We start from the raw sequence: 17,031 nt of genomic DNA, 5'->3' as shown, positions 1-17,031 counted from the left end.
ATGCAACTGAATTGCAATCTGAGGTCAAGTTACATTGGTTTGTTCATTATGTCATCATATAAAGTTTGTTGTTTTTGATGCGTAAACAATCTTTTTCATGCTTTCTGAAATTATTTTCTTGTATTATTTTTTAAAACCTGACCCTCCAATTGAAAATATCATGCACTGAATTCCAGCTGCTGCTGCATGACCCATACAGTGTGCAACCTTTTCTGCACCAACATGCTAATGCTTTTCCTGAGGTTCATTATACTATTGGCAAATGTTGCAAACATGGGTAATAAGTGTGTAATACACTGGGTTTTTTTTTTTACATGTGACTGGAACTGAATCTACAGAAATATGGCCAGGGATACTTCAGCCAGTCAAAGAGGAAACTGTTTTGCATTGAATCAATACATTGAAGGTTCTAACCTGTGAAATAGCAGAACCTGACGCAGAATCCAGTGCCAGCTTTAGCATCCTAACTTATTATTAGCCTGTGTCTCAGGTACAGAATTAGAATGTTACTGTTGTTTCAATTTGTGTCTGGAATTTACAGTGCAAGTGTTGTTCTAATATGCACTGCACCAAGGGTACAAAAACTGATTATATATATATATATATATATATATATATATATATATATATATATATATATATGTTTACATATCAGTTTATCTTTCCAATAATATATGTGAGTTTGTATCTCCTTCCCGAAGCATCTTGTTTTTAAAAACACAGAGACTTCCTACAATAATCAGTAGTGCATTTCAATTTGTTTGTCACGCATTACAAAGGAGTCACCAGGCCAGTTACGCTATTATCGTATTCGAAAGATGACTGACTTGACTTTTAAGAATGGAAAAAATGGGGAGTGAACCCCAACGAGTCCTTATGCTACAATGCCACGTATAGCCAAATTGTAAAACCTACAGCCAATGTACGGTCCAAAAGGGAAGGGATCTCACAGCAATTTGATAAAGTCCCATGTCGGGATGAAACGCGTCAGAGTGTTCCTGTCTGTGATGTCCAGCATTTTGTCTTAATAAAGCTGATTTTAATTCTTTATACCAGGCTTGGCTGGAGGGAGCAGTGACCATCCATTACTTCACTCTATGTTGGCTTTTAAGAAGCCCAGGTTAAAATGTATTCTCACTAAAATAGTAAGCAGGACAAAGGGAAGGGATTGGCAAAATGATCTGTTTTGTTAAAAGCATAGTGCAAGGAACCCCATCTTAATAAGCACAGCTTTTGCATACAGAGCTAGAATTTCCGCTATACATTCTTAACAATCCCGTTTTAGATGCAAAATAACAGATGCTTGTAATCATATACGGCAGGGGTTGCCAACTCCAATCCTCAAGGGCCACCAACAGGTCAGGTTTTCAGGATAGCCCTGCTTCAGCACAGGGGGCTCAATCAGTGGCTCAGTCTTCCACTGATTGAGCCCCCTGTGCAGAAGCAAGGATATCCTGAAAACCTGACCTGTTGGTGGCCCTTGAGGACTGGAGTTTCCCACCCCTGATACACGGGGTATTCATTAAACTGTGATAGTGCAGATAGGGGCAGCATCTCACGGAAACCCCATTGACTTCAATGGCAGTTTCTGTGCGATAGTTCTCTGACCAGCACTACCATTGACTTCAACAGAAGTTTTTGTATGCTAGTGCACTGATCGGCACTATTGCAGTTAAATAAATAACCCCCATAATGAACATTGTTAACATTGGCCATGTAACCTTAGGGTTATAGCAAAGGATTGAATCTTAGAAACAAAATACTTTCCCATTTCTACTGCATACTTAAGTCTGGAGACTACATCTCTAACATACTTTGTTACCTTGTAAATAACCTCATGCGCAGTCAATTACACAATGTTCTAAAAGCAAAAGGGAAGCTTGCATTTGGTACTGTGGGCAGATGTCCCTCTTATAAATGCTAATTGCTTCACGTTTGACTATAGCTGCTTAATTATCATATTTTTCACCCACGGAATAACAACTTTGGACATTGATTTTCTATTGACTTAGTTCACCCTCAAGAAAAAGCGCACACAGGTAAAATGAAAAAGGACCACAGGAAAAATGCAGACTAAATGGATAAGTAATGTAAATAGGGTACTGCCAGAAACAGTGGCCAACTGATCAATAATAATGGTAGAAGGCCCTGTAGACTTTAATTAAAATGATGGCAGTAATATGCTTAACAGGTTAACACTAAGTGACTGATGGCTTTTAAAGCAGCAGTGTGAACTGCCATTTTTTTTTAACTTTAACATTTTGGTCCCTTTAATATGTGCATCAATACAATCCACACAACGATAAGTAATTAGCTAAGTTGCCGATCGATCCATTCTCGTGTGATTGATCGGCAAACATTCGGCTTGGGGGGTTCACTAAATGGCTGTCAGTGCAGCAGAAGACGACCAAAGATGGAAAGATCATGTGATCAGGCAGTCACTAGATACAATTGGTGCACTGCTACAGAGAGGGCAGGGCTCACAAAGGACTGTGCCAGAGCCTGTTTTAGAAGAGGAAGGGGATGTGACTTTGTGAATGGTTGCTATAGAAAAACAATGCTTGTTACTTTATAATACATTAAAAATGTAATTCAGAGTTGTTTAAAAAAAAGCAACAAGTATTTTCTCCTAGTACAGAACTGATTTATTTAAAAAAAAAAAAAAACACATATAGGATGTTGCTTTCTCTGCAGCTTTAAAGAACCTATAAGTGGAAGTATTTGCAAATCATTTTGTAAACAAGTCTCTTCTAAATCCTTTATACAAAAGAAGAGTCCCTTTCTTGTACATAAGGAAGGGGAGATTAAGAGAGCTCTGTGTCCCCCATTACAGCTACTTAGATCTGTAATGTTGGACCCTTTCAACCATAACTAGAAATGGACTGGGACATTTCCCTTATATTATATTACTCCTAATGCTTCCAAGTTATGATATAGCTAGTCACAAATCAACTGCAAAATGCCACCCACCACAGCACCAAATACTCACTGTTTACGGTACCTGCTAGTGCATTAATATTGTTCAGTCCCACAGTCCCAGCCAGACCCTGCAGAGTGCCCAGAGAGGTCAAGGAATTCATCGCCGAGTTGTTAGCTGATCCGGTCACTGCAAAAGATATCGAGCAAAGAAAGGTTGAATTCTATTGGTAATTAAAATATACATGAAAACATGCACGTATCTAACAAACGTTGCCTGTTCACAGGGCACATTCATCACTTAGAATAACACCCCATCATTATATGCATTGCAAAATATACTGTAACATGACACAGATGTGTAAATGAATAATACAAATAAAGCAGGAAGAAGGCTGCATCGATTGGTGCGTATCATTGGGAGGCAAAGTAATTGAGTGGCAGTTGCGTTTAATATTCGGATTGTACCCTACACCGCAGAGCAAAGGATTCCCCACATTTCTGGCAGGGTTAAACCACACACTACCAGAGGAATCTGCAACCCTGCCCAGGATTCACTGTACAACGCGTACTGAACCTGCAAGCATTTTAACAAACCGCAACGGGAAACGCAGAGGGGCGCACACTGCTTGCACGGCAGAAAAATGTAATATCATCATACAGCTCCCTTCTGACCAAAAGAGGCCAGAGGTACCGTTCACCTGCTATGTGAAGCTACAGCCCGAGGCTTGCTTAATCTTCCAAGTTCTTATCATTTTCTTGCCCTTCAAGCGTAGTAAAAGAAATGAATAAATGGTGCTATCCCATCTTCTTGGGATCAGAGGGTAGAGGAAGCCACCAGCCTCCGAGGTTGGTTCTCTTTTTGTACATTAGATATACATTGATTTTTCTTTGCTATGGGGTTGTGGAACTTTTCTCCGGGATTATTAAGTGACCTTCATATTGCCGGGGTTCCGGCGGCTCCGGCGTGATTGCATGTTGCGACCAGGTCCTCAATGCCGTCCGAGCTGCCAGCCTGATCACCCTCTAGAAAATGTGCACGTGCCTATGACGTACCTGGTACATTATAAGGGCCTCTGGCGTGCCCGGATGCATGTTATACCGGCTTTGTCATTAGCGCATGGTAAAGGGGACCAGTTCAACATGGCCGTCTGGACACAGGTTTATATGTTGGGAAGCTGTAGAAAAGGGATTTGCCAGGGCTGGATAATCATAACAATACTTAATATCCCTATGCATTGCAGCATCATTATTTCCAGATGGCGAGAGAGCTTTGCTGTCAAACAAAAGCTTCTCATTTAACCCTTTCAGGGCCCAAAGTGACAAAGTGCCTTTCCATTTATTCACTTGAAGAGGTGACCTGCTTTCTATGGAAAATGTAAGCCACACAATAAATGAAACATACACATGACCGGCTGCCTATTCTGACACAGATGTCATGGTGCCACCTATTTAAGACCCTCCACATGTCACTGTAATCAGAAACGTCCCTAACCCTAATGACAATGCCACACTGCCTCGCCTCTGCATGCCTTCATCTGATATTTATTGTTTTCCTTGTCCCGCTGACAAGCGCCTCTTGGATAAATGCAGAATGTATAAATTGCATTTTCGTCTGCAGCTCCCAAGACTGTTGCTAAAGCGTAAATAACCATATTGAAATTTGTCTGCTGCAAATTGCTTGGCCTCGTGGCGGATTTCAATAAAAACACAGTTGGCCTAGCTCATGTTCCCAATAAAGTGCGGCCACCGAGGATCTCAGGATTTATTCACGGACGTTTAACCAATGTCTCTGTTAATGTCGCTGTTGTCATAAAAAAAAAAAAAAAAAAAAAGTCATGAAATATTTGTTCCTCAAATGTTTTTTTGGTGTGGAACATCATTATACAGTAATGTGGCAGCGAAATCAATGTTATTTATCATTTTCTGTCCTCTTCCTAGTCTGTGATACATGGATGTAAAACAAATGACCAACACAGCAAATCAATAATAGCAAACAGGAACACACATTAGCAGCTGTTATTGGAGATGCAGAAACATGCGCACGAGTCTTTCCTATGTTTTCTCTTGAGTTATGACATCTAAACATAGCGGTTTTCAGGAGTCGCGCTTCCACTGAGCGATCGTTAATCATGGCTATTAACCATTGCTAATAGCGATCAGTGCTTGGTGAATGACTCCCTATGAATTAAAGCGGATTTTTCTAGTGCCGTGCAATATCACCACGTTGTTTTCTATGACACATGCAAGATACTTGGTTTAAAGAAGATACAATGACACCATATCAGATGTAGTTGTTTAACTCTTACAGTGCCTGCCCGCCTCCTGCACATACGTCATTTCTGTGACGTCAGCAGAAAGCCCCTCCCCTTGCGTTTGGATTGCGGTCAGTGCTCTTGTGCAATTTGCCAAGTGGCCGGTTAAAAAAAAAACAATTGGAAGCTTTTGTAACAGCAATAGATTTTCTTTTGCATACATAGAGTAAGGTGGCTGGGGCACCCCAACTTCACAATACATTTTTTAAGAGGTTCCACAGAGTCTCAATATATTGGTAAAGGGTTCCACAGTTCTTCAAAGGGTTGATAATAATGACGTTCATTTAATGGTGAAACAAGCACAGGGACAACCGCGTGACACCAGACGTTCGGCATTTACTGGCATGTGAGCGATTTGATAGCGATCAAATCTTGGTGCCAGGGCCTGTGAAATAAGGTACATCTATAGGTCATCTTAACAGTAAAGGAATAGGGAGCCACTGACCTGTAAGGCGAAGGGGTCGAGACCTTTGGCCAGTGGGTTCATCCCCAGGCTGGTTGGCCAAGGGGAAGAGGGAGAGCACGTGGGGTGCAATAATTAAGGGGATTTGGGGAGACACAATTGTAATGTCATAAAAAAAGGGGGAGAAGGAAACGTTTCCATGTCAGATCTATGGTGGTGTCTGTGAGATGATCCATTGGGTTGTTGCCAGATGGAGTGAAGGCGTAAGAGGTTATATATGCCGTGAAGGGAGGCCGATGTGGTGAGTCTGGCCATGGATGTTGGTGTGTTTTTTTACAACTGGCAAAGTAGAGTGCGAGCCGTGACTTTGGTGTTACAAGTATAATGGGGTTGGGATGGTGGTGCTGCAGACGGCAAGGTAGAAGGAGGGCCTGTATCGGTCGGCTTAAACGTCACGAAGCGACTTCTTCAAACAAGGACTTGCAGCAGCAAAAAGGTTAACTCTCCCCTAAGTCCCATAAAAAAAAAATGAATGATTCAAATAAGGATTAAAATAGCAAGTATGACGGGAAATCAAACAAGTATGCTAATTAAAAAGTTAGAAGACACGGTGTTCCTGAAATATAGCAGGATAGACTAACAGGTTCTCGTAGGAATCTGTGTGTCAGTAAGTGGGTACAGCACACCAGAATTAATTCTCAATGTAACCTTTTAGTGTGATCCGGGCAAGAATCAGCCATGTACTGCCTCTGTCTTTATTGTCTAACGTACTGTATCTGGGATAGGACTGAGAAAGTACAGTCATTTGTGTTGGAGATCCAGGACGCAAACCTAAGAAACAGGACTAATATTAGCTGTAACCTGTGTTTACCTATTATTGCAGTAAACATCTCCTGAATCAATAGGATGAAATTGCAGCCTTTTGGAACATGCCTGACATATTAACACCGACGCAATAAAAAAGAAAAAAAAAGGGAGGGAAAAAAACAAAAAACGATGTGTTCGAACAGGCAGGGGAAAAGAACAAGAGCAAGAGAATAAAAAAATAGAACAAACCGGGGATATGAAGAAAGAACGAGATGAAATTGGAAAGAAAGAACCGGAGAAGGTATCGTTAGGAACAAAATAGGTTAATGGGAATGAGTGCTGTTAAAAGCATTGCCCAAGGGCTTCTCTTTCAGATACTAGAATGGAAATATTATCTTATAACTCAAGTAAAAGAAGAAGAAGAAAGTGCAACACAACAAGTAGCAGATGAGCATGTTATGGAGCACTGTCCTCTCTGGATTGATAATCCACTCACTGCACACGGTTTCTTTTTTTTATCATGTGTGCATCGCACAAATAATTTGGTGAAAAAAAACAAAAGCACTTAAAAAGGGCCATTTGGGGTTTTTGCTATTGCCTTGTAACTTAACCCCGATCGCTGCGAATGTAGAGTGGGCGCTGCATTCTTTCCTCTGCGCTGGCTTCTTAAATAAAAAAAATAACAACCAGATACTTAAAAATATATATATTTGTGAATGGAAAACGAGTGAGACCACCCGACTGCTTTCCCTCCCTCCTTCCGTAAGACGCACGAGTCATGTGTATGTATATCGTTATTTATATAGCACCGCCCGTGTACATAGAATGTATAAATATGTATATCATTGTTTAAATCATGTCGCCTGTGTACATAGAACTATAAAGCAGTAACATACGTGAGATAATAGGAATACGCCCTCCATACATAGACACTAAGAAAAGGAGTCTCTGCCCCAAGGAGCTTACAGTTATACGGCCAGGTCCATAGTGCCTTCACCCGTGCGGAGGCGAGCACGTCCAGGTCATCACCCACTTGAAGCGGGTGCGTTTTTTGGCCATGGTACGCGCGCTGTCCGTGTGCGTGTCTAGGGGCGTGCCAGTGACGTCACGGAGCTTGTTTGCCCTCATTGGGCGAACCGCTCACGTGACAGGCCTGTCGCGCCAAGAAATCAGTTTGAACTGATTTTTTGCGCAACGCGCGCCCCCTCCCGCTTCCGCGTGCACGCTCCCGCCCACCACATGGACGCGAACACTGCCTTACGGTAGTCTGTTCGCTCAGCGTCTGCGGTACCATGGCCCCAGCCTAAGTCAGGGGTGCGCAAACCTTCCAGTCTGCGCCCCCCTGCCAGCTCTCTCCTCCTGCTCGCACCCTCCCTTCTTACCTGGTCTTCGGCATCAAATGAAGCTGCGGAGTCATGAGATGTGACATTGCCACGTGACCCCGCAGCATCATTTGACGCTGCGTTGCCATGGTGACACGTCGTCGAAGACAAAGTACGGGAAGTTTCAGAGGCCCCATGCGATTCACTCTGCAATCGCCCCTCCCCCCCTTGAAAATCTCACCCCCCAGTTTGCGCTCCCATGGTCTAAGTGATCCCTTTTGTAATGAAAGCTGTATCCTAATGTTTTTTGTAGTTGCAGTTATTTTTGCATATATATCATTCTTATTTAAGGCAGATTTTCTCTCCTCACAGTCTCTCGGTTTAAAACCAACAAACTGTAAGATAACCTGTGCTACTTGCTCTTTTAGGTTGTGAATTTACCGATCACGCAGATTTGCACAGAACGAAAGTAACCACTCCCTCAATAACACTGCCAGAGTTTGGGCTGGCAGGAACTCCTTAACGGAAATTGAGAGGAGTGTTTCCCATCAATATTAACTTTACTGCTCAGAGAGGCGCTAATTAATACACTGCGATAAAACCAGTTAGACTAATCCACAACCAGTAGACTGTTAATAGCAATAGAGATCTGAAATGTAAAGATATCTCGTCCTATCCAATAAGCATTGTATGTGAAAAATCTTCTTAACTAAAAAAAAAACCAAAGAAACTTTTCCATGACGTTTTTATGACAAAAAAAGGCCTATATTTTAGAAATGACATAATTTGCTTCCTGAGACAATTCCTCTCTCTCTTTCCACGGAGGACTTTTTCTTTAACTGAAAAGAGATCATCACAAAATAAAAATATCAATGTATAAACACTCAGATATCAGTCAACTACCAAACCAGTTAAACTTGGGATTCGCTGACTGGTGTGGTATGGAATGAACCATTCCATATGGTCTTGTGGACTGGTGTGGGTGGAATGAACCATTCCATATGGTCTTGTGGACTGGTGTGGGTGGAATGAACCATTCCATATGGTGGTGTGGACTGTTGTGGGTTGAATGAACCATTCCATATGGGGGTGTGGACTGGTGAGGGTTGAATGAACCATTCCATATGTGGGTGTGGACTGGTGTGGGTGGAATGAATGGTATTTTAATGGAAAAGTGGCACTCCATTGAAGACATTGAGATCAGTGATCGTAAGACTCAGCGGTGTCAATCATTAAGTTGAATCTCCCATTCAAGTCAATGGGAGTTTTGGTGCGGTAGTGCTGAATGGTCACTATTTTACCCTAATTAATTACCCCAAGGGAGACCAACTCCAAATCCGCGAGACTCCCAGGAAATGGCTGCGAGTTCTTAGCTCTGCACACTGATTCAGATAAACTGCACATTGTCCCACCGGTGGCTCTATAGGGGGTTAACCAATACAAGTCTATAATGCAGATTGAGCATTAATGCTCAAAAACTCCCTGCGATACCATCACATTTTAATGAGTTACCCCTCCCCCCTATTACTTGTGTGGAAGAAGTCCAGCCTGGCCTTTTTATAAACCTTGCTATACCATGCTAAAGTTGCCAACAGACAGGCACATTGAAAAGCAAAACCAAGGCTGGAATAAATCACGCAAATGATGATTGCATAGGATGACTATGGGTCTTGCCGTTTTCCCATTGAAGATCAACTGCTGTTACTGAAAGGCAACGTTCTTGAAGGGGGATCTTTAATTAGAGGAATGCGTTATATGCTGTATTATTTAGCCGGACAATAACAGCTTCACCATGTGTAATATGCTCAATAGGTTGTTTTTTTCACAGACGCTGAGAAAGACAATGAAATAGCTGTGCAAATTTGCTGTATCAAGATTGCTGCTACATTAAGGCTTAAACCAATGGCATGCTCTGAATACACATAGAAAGAGGTAGAATAATTAAGTGATGACAGAGGCATCATCGTTATTAGATAATCACAACCCGGGGGCATTAGAAGCGCCAAGTGCTTCTTATCCCATGGGGTCTAATTATTTTGTGATCGCCCCACCTCCTAATTTTAATCCATTCCTTTTAGGATTTTTTTCGCTTTTGGGGAGTGAGGGAGGTGGATGATTTAATAACCGGAGCTGGAAGAGAATGAAACAGCATTTTTACAATGCCCAAGATAAATTTGGATGAGGAGGTAGATGTGACTAGCATAAGTTAGGGAGATAAGTATTTTCCAAAACTTACGACACATAAGGTATTACATTAAATGTGCTGTTCATTCTGGCTTAGCAAAGTAATAAGAATACTTTTTTTTTAATTACATTTAATTTTCAGGAATGTCTTTGACAGCGGTCATACAGTATGACCCCTTCCTCTCATGTCAGAAGTAGAAGAGGAAGCCCCCCTGAATAAGTAGCTTTGTGTTAAGAACTTAGCATTTCGCCACCCATGGGCACTTACCTTTTTGCCGCCCTGGCCTCCTCTTCTTGCAGCATCACGGCGTAACGTGGCGACGCGTTTTCCATGACAAGGGGAGGCCACTCGACATCACGTTGTCGCAGCAACGCGTCGCCATGTGACATTGCGGCATCCATTGGCGTCGCCATGTGACATCGCAGCGTTCATTGGCGCCACAATGCTACAGAAGGAGGAGGGTTACGCCGCAGGAGGAAGTAAGAGACCTTTACAGAGGCTCCACGCTCTCCCCCGGCAATCAGTTTTATTGTGGTGGGAAAGAGAGTGGGGCCTCTGTAACAGCCCCTTAGATTTTTTTTCACCACCACCCCCTTAAAAAAGGTGCCTATTCCTAAATACAGGCCTGTGTAAGATGCCAGCTGAATGTGTATATGTTGCGTATAGAGACACAATGCGCCAGTGAGAGAAGTCCCCCATTGTGTGTGCATTAGACTCTGCAAAAAAGGGGCAGGGCTACTGCACTATTGCCCCTGCTGTGTTTTTTTGAGCAGTTAGGGGAATCGTTGCTTGGAGCAATATTCAAATGAGATGTATAAAAAGGTGCATTTGCAAATGGTGCATGTTTCCGTTCTCTTGGCATCAACTAAATCCTCCAGGTAGGAGGTGAGATAACATTTGCACCCAAGAGAACGGCGTGAGTCTTACAAAACTCATAGAAAAAGTTTTGTATATTTTGCCAAAGGTGCAAACTGGAGAGCACATGTTGATAATTTGGTGAATATCCCCCATAATCTGAATATGTCCTCGGAATTTCAGGCCATGCCAGTTTTGACTTTTTCTCAAAAATCATTTGCTAGACTCTGTACCAAAACTCCTGAATTAAATATCAAATCTACATTGGAAAGGGGAAGACTGAAAACAAGCCAGATACTTACAATAGGGATAGTTATGATGATTTTTTTATACCAATTATGCAGAGCTTCAACGATCCAAAATGCTTTGCAGATGTAGATACTTTCATTAAACTGAATAATTTACAGATTTAATTGGAGAATAGCAGAGAAGGAAGAGAAGGGGGGTTCAGCAAAATGATCACCCTTGTTCTAAGTTCTAAATGTCGTTTGAACATTCCCACTTTGGATTGAATATATTAGTATGTATGTGTTATTATTATGGATGTGTCTTGGAGAAGATGAACTACTATTACACTTAATCTGATTTTGCTCACAACGCTTTCTAATATTGTCCCATGTATAGTATAAAAAGGGATTAGATATTTCATTCCATACATCGTACAATGCATTTACCCTATTTAAATATTACAGTTCTGATGAAGGCAAGGTAGAGCACTGGGCTTTAATGTGTTAAACCTATGCAGGAAGCTGGCTTGTGTAATATCACTGCTGAGTAAATATGGGCCATGAAAAAATTGTGTCAAAAAATGATGGTCGCACAATCATCATTCTGAACAGAGGTGTCAATGTGTGAGTGTGAAGATTGTCTCTTTCTTTTATCGCATCCACAATTTGTTGTCAAATGAAACGAGAGATTCGTCCTCTGAGCTACAGTATGTGAGAATACACCTATGCCATACACACTATATACAGCACTGTGACAGGGAACACTTTCTTCTCATGGGGTCATCAGTGTTAGGGACCAATTACTGGCGCTGCTGCCAGTAATATAAAAACCAGCTGGGGATGAAAATGTATAATAATATGTTTACTGACATGGTGCTGGCAGTCTATGCCGTCTTTAGCAGTAACTACGGGGGTTATTTATTAAACTGCAATAGTGCCAATGGTGGCTCTTTTACACGGCAACTCAAATTGAAGTCAATGGGCGTTTTCGGGCGATGTTGCCCCGATCGGCTGTTTCGCCGTTAAATAAATAACCCCCAATAGGACCTGTCCCAAAGAACTCACAATCTAATATTGTTGCCCGATATCTGTTGTAATGTTATTCTAATGAAAGTCAATGACTTCAGAAAGAAGCCCTTGAAGAATACAAGAATAATACATGGCGCACTCAAATAATGAAGGATTCGTGTAGTTCTGGTTGAGATTGTAGTAAGTAAAAGAACAGCGACTTTCTTCAAGCTTGAGTTAACATGCACACCATACAGTGGTGCCGAAATTCTCCTGAGGTCTGATTTAATTTACAATGTGCACATTTCTATAACGCAAAAACTGCTTCAGGTTCACATTTCTATATCACTCAAATGTCTGGAACAATTTCAAATGTGAGAATGGTTTAATGCTTTAGCAGCAAAATGCTTTGCACATACTATTTACTGGCAGGTACAGTACATGGTAAATAACATTGTCTTCATTTAAATTGCATTATGTTAATGCTAAGCTCCCCCTGCATTTATTCATTGTTTGGAAAACTGACAGCCCTGTGCATCCCCCTAAAAGACCTGTTATTTTTAGATCGCCTAGGGGCCAAATTGCAGATCGGCTTGGTCACTAATAAATGTCACCAGGACTGTATTGAACTAATGACTGCTGTCCTTAATGCCAGCAAAAGCTGCTAGGAATTTCAATATGACCTTTCAAATCTGCAACCTGCGCTACGTCTATGTGACAGGGTGAAGTCGGGTACTGATAATTATGCCTGGGGAACATACATCTGAGTCCTTCATCCAGCACTCAGAAGGTTAACCCAGTAAGAATACTTGGGCAATCAGGAAGTAAGCTGAGACAGCTGACAACCAGCTTGATAAGGAGGCTACTGCTTGCAGTAGGTGGCTGACTCAGACCACAGAGCTGTCCTGTGCAAGCTCCTATCCAGAAGGATTGCCTAAACTCTCTCTAGGGACAGAGATTCCCAAGCAAAGATACAGTAAGGACTTTAATTTTGCTCTATAACTATTGTGGTATATGTTTAGGGGTTGGGAACTGGATAAAGCCAGCCAGCCCGATAGATAGGGCCTGGAATGTTTAGCAAGATCTCCCAATGGGGAGTAAGCGTTCTTTTTATGAGTTTTGTTTTGCCTTTAAGGAACAGTGTGCCCAAATGTTTATTTGTATTGTGGAGAAATAAAACCACACAACATTTTTTTACCCTGAAACTGCACGTGTGGACTATTGTCTGACCTCACCTACAGGCCGTCCTGCCAGAGGTGGTGTCAGAATTGGGATTGGATGGCCCCTGTACCCAAAGGGCCACACAAATTTAAAAAAAAAAAAAAATGGAGGAAATTGTTTCTTAGTTCCTGCACTAGCAAGCCTAGCGAGATGAGATGCAGTTCTGGGAAGCTGAGCGACAAGCCCAGCGAGATGAGATGCAGGCTCAGCAAACAGAAAAGCTCCTCCAAATGCTGGCTCCAGGTGCAGCCTCAGTCAGAACAGAGATTCCAAATAACCCACCGGTGATGCTGCCTAAAATTAAGCCAACAGAAGACCCAGAGGCATTCCGCATCACTTTGAAAGGGTAGCCACGGCCCACGGCTGGACAGTTGATCGCTGGGTACGACTCTGGCTCCACTACTCATAGGAAAAGCTCAGGCAGCCTACCCAGCTCTTCCAGCAGACGAGGCCATGGACTATCTCCGACTAAAAGCTGCTATTCTGGATCGCTTAGGCCTCACCCCAGAGACCTACTGACAGTGGTTCGGACAGTCAAATACACAAACAGACACAGACCCCGGGTCATAGCCCACTGCTTAGTAGACTTATGTACCAGGTGGATACAACCATAGAAGCATACCAAGGCAGAGATCCGTGAACAGTTTGTGCTCTAGCAGTTCATACAGATACTGGCCTGCTCCTCCTACTCCTGGGTAAAAAGGCATACTGTAACTTCCCTAGATTCATCGGTCCGCTTGGTGGAAAACTTTCTTGTTGACAACAGCCAAGAGGGTAGCTGGGATCGGTCTGCGCAAACACCAGCTGCTTCCGGTGATGCCAGAGGCAGGAGAGCAGACAATCGAGGGGTCTACCACCCACCAGATCGGGAAGTCCAGTCAACCCGATCGGAAGACCATTTCCCATCTCACAGGGGTCCTGGTACAAACTGTCACAGAGAAGCCCATCCCAGATCTGAGGCCATTGGATCACCAAAGGGAGGCCGCCACCCACAGTATTCCCCAAGACCCTGGACTCTCATCACCCATTCCCTTCCTACAGCGGAGAGGTGCGAATGCCGATCCTCGTCGAGAGGCCTGGCTATCGACAGAGTTTGCTGACTCAGGAGAGGATGAGAAAGACTGTTCCTATGGCAAAACCACTGCCAGGGCTTCTCTCCGAGGGGACCACGGTCTGTGGTTGGTCCAAGCATCGTTGGAGGGGAAAACAGTAAAAGCCCTGGTGGACTCGGGATCTTGAAAAACCCTGATCCTAGAGGGCCTAATTCCAAACAACTGACCATCCTATGACTCTCCATGGAATATGTAATGTACCCATGGGGATACAAAGAAATACCCGACGGTGAAACTCCTCCTCTGCATCAATGATCAAGAGGCTAGACTACTAGTAGGAGTTGCTCCCTGGCTACCTGCCCCTGTTCTACTTGGTTGAGACTGACCCTACTTCGGAACATTGTTGGCCCCTACTCATGCAGAGCCTACTTTCCCCAGAGATCTTTCCCCATAGACACCGCGTCCTAAAGATGTGTAAACAGTGACGTACAGAAAAATAGGACTGGTTAAGAAAGGCTGGGACTCTAGGTAACCTTAGTCAGCCCAACAGACTACAACAGTCTGGAGGGAAATGACCAGGATGGAAACAGACCGATATGGGAATTTTGCCAAACCTGTCTCTTCCTGACTTCCGTCAGAGGCAGAGGGAAGACCCAGCTATGGCTAGACAATATGAGACGGTGGTACGAGTCAATGATAACACAGTGAATGAACAAGGTGTAAGGGTGTTTCCACATTTCGAACTACTGAATGACATCCTACTGTATGTCATGCGAATAAGGTTACAAAAACAGGGGAGGTCATTCATCAAATATTAGTCCCTAAAGTTGTTATTAAAACAGTGTTTACCCTAGCCCATTCTCTCCCATGGGATGGTCATTGGGCAGGGATAAGACCACGGACCGCATCTCGTCCCAGTTCTACTGGCCAGGCATGCCTGGTGATATCATGAAACTGTGTGAGACATGTCCCGAATGCCAGTTAACTCGGCAAAAGGGACAGAAGCCGGCTCCCTTGGTTCCTCTGACCTTGATCTCAGTCCCATTCGAGAGGATTGGTGTAGATCTGGTTGGACCTTTAGAACCCTCTGTGAAGGTACATACAGTAGGTTCATACTAGTTGTCATAGATTATACCAGCAGATATCCTGAGGCCTTCCCCCTGAGATCAGCCACTGCTAAAAAGGTGGCTCAGAGGCTGTTAGAGCTGTTATCTCGGGTAGGACTTCCCCAGGTAATGTTAACCAACCAGGGAACAAATTTCATGGCAAAGTTAATGCAGGATGTTCTGAAGTTATTAGAGGTTAAATCTGTCCGGACCTCGGTCTACCATCCGCAGACTGATGGATTGGTAGAGAAGTTTAACCAAACTTTAAAAACCAGACTTAGGAAGTTTGTAGACACTGAAAAGCGAGCTTGGGATGAACTTCTCCCATTCCTATTGTTTGCGGTACGAGAAGTTCTCCAAGCCTCCTAAGGTTTCTCCCCTTTCAGCTCCTATATGTACGCCAGCTCCAGGGTATCCTGGGCCTACTGAAGGAATCCTGGGAGGAGGATCCCTACCCCTCCAAGAATACCCTTCAGTATGTAATAGACCTTAGAAACTGCCTAGACATGATAGGTCGGTTTGCTAAGGAAAATCTTAAATCTACTCAAGAACAACAAGAGAGGCAGTATAACGAAAATGGCAGCATAAGGGTCTTCCAACATGGGGACCAAGTAATGCTGCTATTACCGACTTCAGAGAGTAAACTCCTAGCGAAGTGGCAGGGTCCTTTCCAAGTTCTCCACCGCACCGGGGAGGTGAACTATGAAATCTCTCAACCAGGGTCCAGGAAGGGTAAACAAATCCACCACGTAAACCTCCTGAAACCCTGGAAAACAATGAGATCGCTATTCATCCACCATCTGAAAGGAGAGACGATTTGGGTCCACAGTCCCAAAGGGTAGTACTTACAATGACCATCAGGTCCCTATGGGAGGTCAGTTAACAATGGAACAAAGGTCAGACCTACTGGAATTATGTGACCAGTTTACAGATGTATTTTCCGAGCTGCCAGGGCAGACTGATTTAGTGTCCCATAGGATTGAGACGGAACCTGGAATAAAATTACAGTCCCATTCCTACAGATTGCCAGAAGGCCGAAAAGACCTTGTACAGAGGGAGATTATAGACATGTTGGAATTGGGCGTGATCAAGGAGTCCCACAGCGAATGGTGTAGCGTTGGTTCCTAAACCAGATGGGAAGGTGAGGTTTTGCGTGGACCTCCGAAAGATAAATGCCGTATTCAGATTCGATGCATACCCAATGCCAAGGGTGGATGAATTGCTTGACTCCCTTTGTAAAGTAGAGTATATCTCCACCCTAGACCTCACGAAAAGATATTGGCAGATACCTTTAGCGGAGGAATCCAAATGCAAAACTGCCTTCGCCACCCCTTTTGGTTTATACCAATTCGTCACTATGCCGTTTGGGTTACATGGGGCTCTAGCCACATTCCAAAGATTACTGTACAAAGTGTTACGACCCCATAGGGCATATGCCACAGCCTACTTGGATGATATCGTTATCTATAGTAGGCACTGGCAGTCCCATATTAAAAGGTTAAGGGCAGGTTAAAAAACATGGCTCCCTGCCAATCCAAAAAAATGTGCCCTGGGAAAAGCCTCTACCAAATATTTGGGCTATGCTATTGGGGGAGCCAGCAAGGTGGCCGCCAT

General features: G+C 43.3%; 1 protein-coding gene across 31 annotated transcripts in view; it reads right to left on the bottom strand.

Annotated features, from left to right (window-relative positions):
• Positions 1-17,031, bottom strand: part of CELF2 (CUGBP Elav-like family member 2) — a 392,945-nt gene that overhangs the window by 17,445 nt on the left and 358,469 nt on the right. For 20 of the 31 annotated variants that reach the window (XM_075599457.1, XM_075599436.1, XM_075599441.1 and 17 more), the window contains one exon: positions 2,990-3,106. In XM_075599457.1, the coding sequence (XP_075455572.1) occupies positions 2,990-3,106 (117 nt within the window). The remainder of the gene's footprint in view (positions 1-2,989; positions 3,107-17,031) is intronic. The other 11 variants (XM_075599439.1, XM_075599445.1, XM_075599443.1 and 8 more) reach the window with 1 other exon arrangement.

Source organism: Ascaphus truei, chromosome 5 (genome assembly GCF_040206685.1).
Source record: "Ascaphus truei isolate aAscTru1 chromosome 5, aAscTru1.hap1, whole genome shotgun sequence".
Taxonomy (NCBI): Eukaryota; Metazoa; Chordata; class Amphibia; order Anura; family Ascaphidae; genus Ascaphus; species Ascaphus truei.
The sequence above is the reverse complement of the archived record's forward strand: the minus strand, read 5'-3'. Positions and strand labels throughout refer to the sequence as shown.